General features: G+C 38.6%; 1 protein-coding gene across 5 annotated transcripts in view; it reads left to right on the forward strand.

The window, feature by feature from the left end:
* Positions 1-5,067, forward strand: part of LOC106871185 (leucine-rich repeat-containing protein 63) — a 90,622-nt gene that overhangs the window by 28,997 nt on the left and 56,558 nt on the right. For all 5 annotated transcript variants that reach the window (XM_014917518.2, XM_014917520.2, XM_014917521.2 and 2 more), the window contains exons 3-4: positions 1,508-1,596; positions 4,609-4,694. In XM_014917518.2, coding sequence (XP_014773004.1) covers positions 1,508-1,596; positions 4,609-4,694 — 175 coding nt within the window. The remainder of the gene's footprint in view (positions 1-1,507; positions 1,597-4,608; positions 4,695-5,067) is intronic.

The raw sequence follows: 5,067 nt of genomic DNA on the forward strand, positions 1-5,067 counted from the left end.
ACACCAGGCTCCATTCTGATTTGGCAGAGTTTCTACAGCTGGATGCCCTTCCTAACGCCAACCACTCAGAGAGTGTAGTGGGTGCTTTTTACGTGCCACCGGCACAAAGGCCAGTCAGGCGGTACTGACAACGGCCACGCTCAAAATGGTGTATTTTATGTGCCACCCGCACAAGAGCCAGTCCAGGGGCACTGGCAACGATCTCGCTCGAAAGTCCATTACACATGCCACAGGCACAAGTGCCAGAAAGGCGACGCTGGGCACAGGTGCCATCACAATTTCGCTTTCGCTTGCCCCAATAAGTCTTCGCAAGCCGAGTTTCGTGTCCAATGAGGGAGACGACGTTGGCATGGGTGCCATGTTTCAACCCTAATGCTGTGACCATGTTGGGGCACTGCCAGTGAAAATATGTGCCTCCCTGGTGGGGAATCAAAGCTTGGTCTCCAGCGTGACCCTCGTCTCCAGTGTGACCCTGGTCTTCTACGTGAACCTGGTCTCCTGCATGACCCTGGTCTTCCGTGTGACAGACCACTATACTACCCCTATAGTTTTTTAATTGTTTCAGTCATTAGGCTGTGGCCATGCTGGGGCACCACCTTGAAGAATTTTAGTCAAATGAATCGACCCCATTACATTTAAAATAAAAATTTTTAAAGCCTGGTACATATTCTATCAATCTCTTTTGCTGAACTGCTAAGTTACTGGAACACAAATCAACACGAAATTTTAACGAAAGGTTTTAATTTAGATCACTTTAAATCAAAAGCCGGTATGGTAGAGCCAGAGGTGGTCTGAAGCGGGTTGGTATCAAAAAGGTTAATGACAAAGTCTTAAAGCTGTATTCTATCTTTAAGAAATCAATTCTTAAATTTGGTTTGTATTTATAGCAAAATCTGAAGATTGTGTTGCTGTTTATAAGTATTGTTTATCATAATAGCTAAGAATATGTCACAAAGGCATATAACAGATCTTTTATCTGTGATATTAGACTATGAACTTTCAGGGTATCTACCTATCTATGAAGAATTACTATGAACTTTTTGCTTACCTGATTTTTGCTTAATTATATTTATACTCATTAAGGCAGCGAGCTGGCAGAATTGTTAGCACACCGGGCGAAATGCTTAGTGGTATTTCGTCTGCCGTTATATTCTGAGTTCAAATTCTGCCGAGGTTGACTTTGCCTTTCATCCTTTTGGGGGTTGATTAAATAAGTACCAGTTATGCACTGGAGTCGACATAATCGACTTAATCCCTTTGTCTGTCCTTGTTTGTCCACTCTGTGTGTAGCCCCTTGTGTGCAGTAAAGAAATATATATTTATACTCATTTGTCTTTTGTCTTTTGATAGTTTCAGTCTGAGGGTGGCCATGCTGGGGCACTGCCATTTGCATTTATATTTCTGTATAAATCTTTTATAAATGTTTTGATGCCATTAACAACCACTTGCCCATCTTTTATTTTATTTTATTTTATCATAATGGATCAATATTTTGTTGTGTTTGTAGGAAATGTGAAAAATCTTCTACTGATGGTTATATTTCAGCAGGTGAAGTAAAATACTTTCAAGGATCAGTTCGGACTCCCACACCATTTAGTGAGTAGCAATGTTGTTCAAGTTTTTAAATGTTGAGCTCTAATTGTGGAGGGTACCTGTAGAAGGGGTAGACCTAGGAAGACATGGGACAAGGTGGTGAGAAAGGATCTTTGCTGGGCCTCACTGAGGAAATGACAAGGGACTGTGATTTGTGGTGATTTGCTGTACTTGATAAGACATGTCAAACTAAGTAAAATCACTGTCTTCCACACATATAGTCTTGTCCTTTCAGGTGCCAGTGCCACTTAAAAAGCACCCGTGCCAGTGCTGCGTAAACATACCCATGCTGGTTTCATGTAAAAAGCATCCAGCACACTCTGTTAAGTAGTTGGCAGCAGGAAGGGCATCCAACTGTAGAAACCATGCCACAACAGATAGTTGGGGTTTGAATGGCTCCCTGCTAGCGAGCTCCATGTCAAACTGTCCAACCCATGCCAGCATGGAAAGTAGATGTTAACGATGATGATGATGATGATGATGATGATGAGGATGAAAATGCTTCAAATATTTTACTTATTGGTTCTCTATTTGACCAACCTTACAGTAATAAGGGTAGGCAAAACATGTAGGGATTTTTACTACTCTGTTAGGATGAGAGAAGGCGAATGTAGGGTTTTAGAAATTTTAACTACTCAACAGGAATAAGGAAAGGCAAACATGTATGGACACTCATGTTAAATTGGTTTAAAGATGTTAGTGTTATGCAACAGATGGCAATTTGGCAGAACTCTTCTCTGAGTTCAAATCCTGCTATAATCAATTTTGCTTTGCATGTGGTTAGGGGTCAATAAATAAAGTACCAATGAAGTACTGAAGTCAATTATTCTCTCCCATTTTTCTTCTTTATTTCTTTTTGCTTTTGAAAATAGTTACATTGCTTTGTAAGAAGAGTAATAACAGAAGATATAGGATAAATATAGATATTGCTTTCTCCAAAAACAAACAAAAAAAAAAGAGTTGAGTGAAAAGCTAGAAACAACTCATAGAAAAACAGACATGCAACTAGAACTATTCAAAGATGAGCTAATGTGCAGTTCAGCATGGACTGGAAATACAGAAGAATGTGATGTATTATGTAATAATACAAGACTTCTATTTTCTCATAGTATTTGACTGAAGGTGAAAATCAAGATGGTGAACTGGCAAAGTGGGTGGGGAACTCTAGAAAGTTAAATAAAATTGGTCTAGAGTAGAAGTTGGTAAAGTGGTCAGTATTGACCTCGGGGTGTGTGTGGCATCTATGTGATCATCCAAGGAGTCGATAAGCATTAAATTTCCTGACTATATCAATATAACATAACTGAATTTTTATTGCTCTTTATCAATTTTTTTCAAGTATTTTCATTAAATTTCTTTAAATATTTCTTATTAAAAACTGGTAATGACACAAAAGAACAAAGGAATTATCATTTTAAAATCAAGAAATTTTTTATTAATTAGTCTTTTGAATTTTATTTAAGACATTTATATAATGGGGGTTCAATAAGTTAACGTTGATTCTATGAAGGGGTTAGTGATATAATAAGTTTATCGGCTCCTGTTCTAGAGTAAGGTACTCTAGCATGGTCACAGTCAAATGACTGAAACCAGCAAAAAAATAAAAGAATGGTATTTGTGGAAGAGTGTAATGTCACAAATTTTTGAGGACAAACTGTAAGTAACTTGCTTGGGGCTCTCCTTCCCCACTAAGTAATTATTGACCCTAGGAAGAATGGAAGGTAAAATCGTCATTAACCCTTTTGTTACCATATTTCTGTTGAGATGCTCTGTGTTTCTTTCAACTAATTTTAAATATAACAAAGAATTTAGTAAAATAGCTTAGTTATCATTAAGTTAGTGTTAGGAACATAAATTGTAACTAAGGTTTGGTGGAAGATTTTAATTCAGAGCTTTTGAAAACAAAACATTTGTACTACAGAGCCAGAGGTGGTTTCAGCCAGGTTGGTATCAATTAAGTACCAGTGAAACATTGGGGTCAGTGTAATCAACTAGCCCCTTCCCCCAAAATTTCAGGCCTTGTACCTTTAGTAGAAAGGATTATTATTATTATTATTATTATTATTATTATTATTATTATTATTATTATTATTATTATTATTATTATCATCATTAAGACAGCAAGCTGGTGGAACCATTAGCATGCTGGACAAAATGCTTGGTAGAATTTTGTCCTTCATACTCTGAGTTCAAATGCTACTGATGTCAACTTTGCTTTTCATCCTCTCCAGGATGATAAAATAAGTACCAGTTGAGCACTGGGGTCAATGCAATCGACTGTACCCCTATCCTAAAATTGCTGGCCTTGTGCCAAAATTTGGAACCATTATTTGTTGTAGTAAGGCAGCAAGCTGGCAGAACTGTTAGCATGCCGGGCAAAATGCTTAGCAGTATTTCTTTGCGACTACGTTCTGAGTTCAAATTCCGTTGAGGTCAACTTTGCCTCTCATCCTTTCAGGGTCGATAAATTAAGTGTCAGTTGAGTACTGGAGTGGATGTAATCAACTTATACCCTCCCCAAAATTTTCAGGCCTGTGCCTATTGTTGTTGGCACTCCATCGCTTACGACGTCGAGGGTTCCAGTTGATCCGAACAACGGAACAGCCTGCTCGTGAAATTAACGTGCAAGTGGCTGAGCACTCCACAGACACATGTACCCTTAACGTAGTTCTCGGGGATATTCAGCATGACACAGTGTGACAAGGCTGACCCTTTGAATTACAGGCACAACAGAAACAGGAAGTAAGAGTGAGAGAAAGTTGTGGTGGAAGAGTACAGCAGGGTACGCCACCATCCCCTGCTGGAGCCTTCTGGAGCTTTAGGTGTTTTCGCTCAATAAACACTCACAACGCCTGGTCTGGGAATCGAAACCGCGATCCTATGACTGCGAGTCCGCTGCTCTAACCACTGGGCCATTGTGCCTCCACCTTATGCCTATAACAGAAAGGATTATTTGTTGTTGTAGTAGAAGTAACTAAATTGTTGGATATTTCTTTCTGTTTTGCTTTTTGATAGCTGGGCCTTATGAAAATCTGGTGTTTCCAGAAGATCTGTCTCTGTTAGACTGCATGCTGTGTGGAGGGAAATTCCTCAATCTAAAGGCAAGATTCATTTAATTCTTTCATTCTTTTATTCTTTTACTTGTTTCAGTCATTTGACTGTGGCCATGCTGGAGCACCACCTTGAGCTGTTTTACTTGAACAACTCAACCCCAGGACATATTAATTAAGCCTAATACTTATTCTGTTGGTCTCTTTTGCTGAACTGCTAAGTTACAGGTATGTAAACGCACCAACACTGGTTGTCAAGTGGTGATGGGGTGACAAACACAGACACAATGATACACACACATAAATATATATACATACATACATACATATATATATATGTCCTACCCATGCATGCATGGAAGATGGATGTTAAACGATGATGATGATGACGATAGATGATGATATATATATATATATATATATA

The sequence above is a fragment of the Octopus bimaculoides genome, chromosome 18 (assembly GCF_001194135.2).
Source record: "Octopus bimaculoides isolate UCB-OBI-ISO-001 chromosome 18, ASM119413v2, whole genome shotgun sequence".
NCBI classification, from domain to species: domain Eukaryota; kingdom Metazoa; phylum Mollusca; class Cephalopoda; order Octopoda; family Octopodidae; genus Octopus; species Octopus bimaculoides.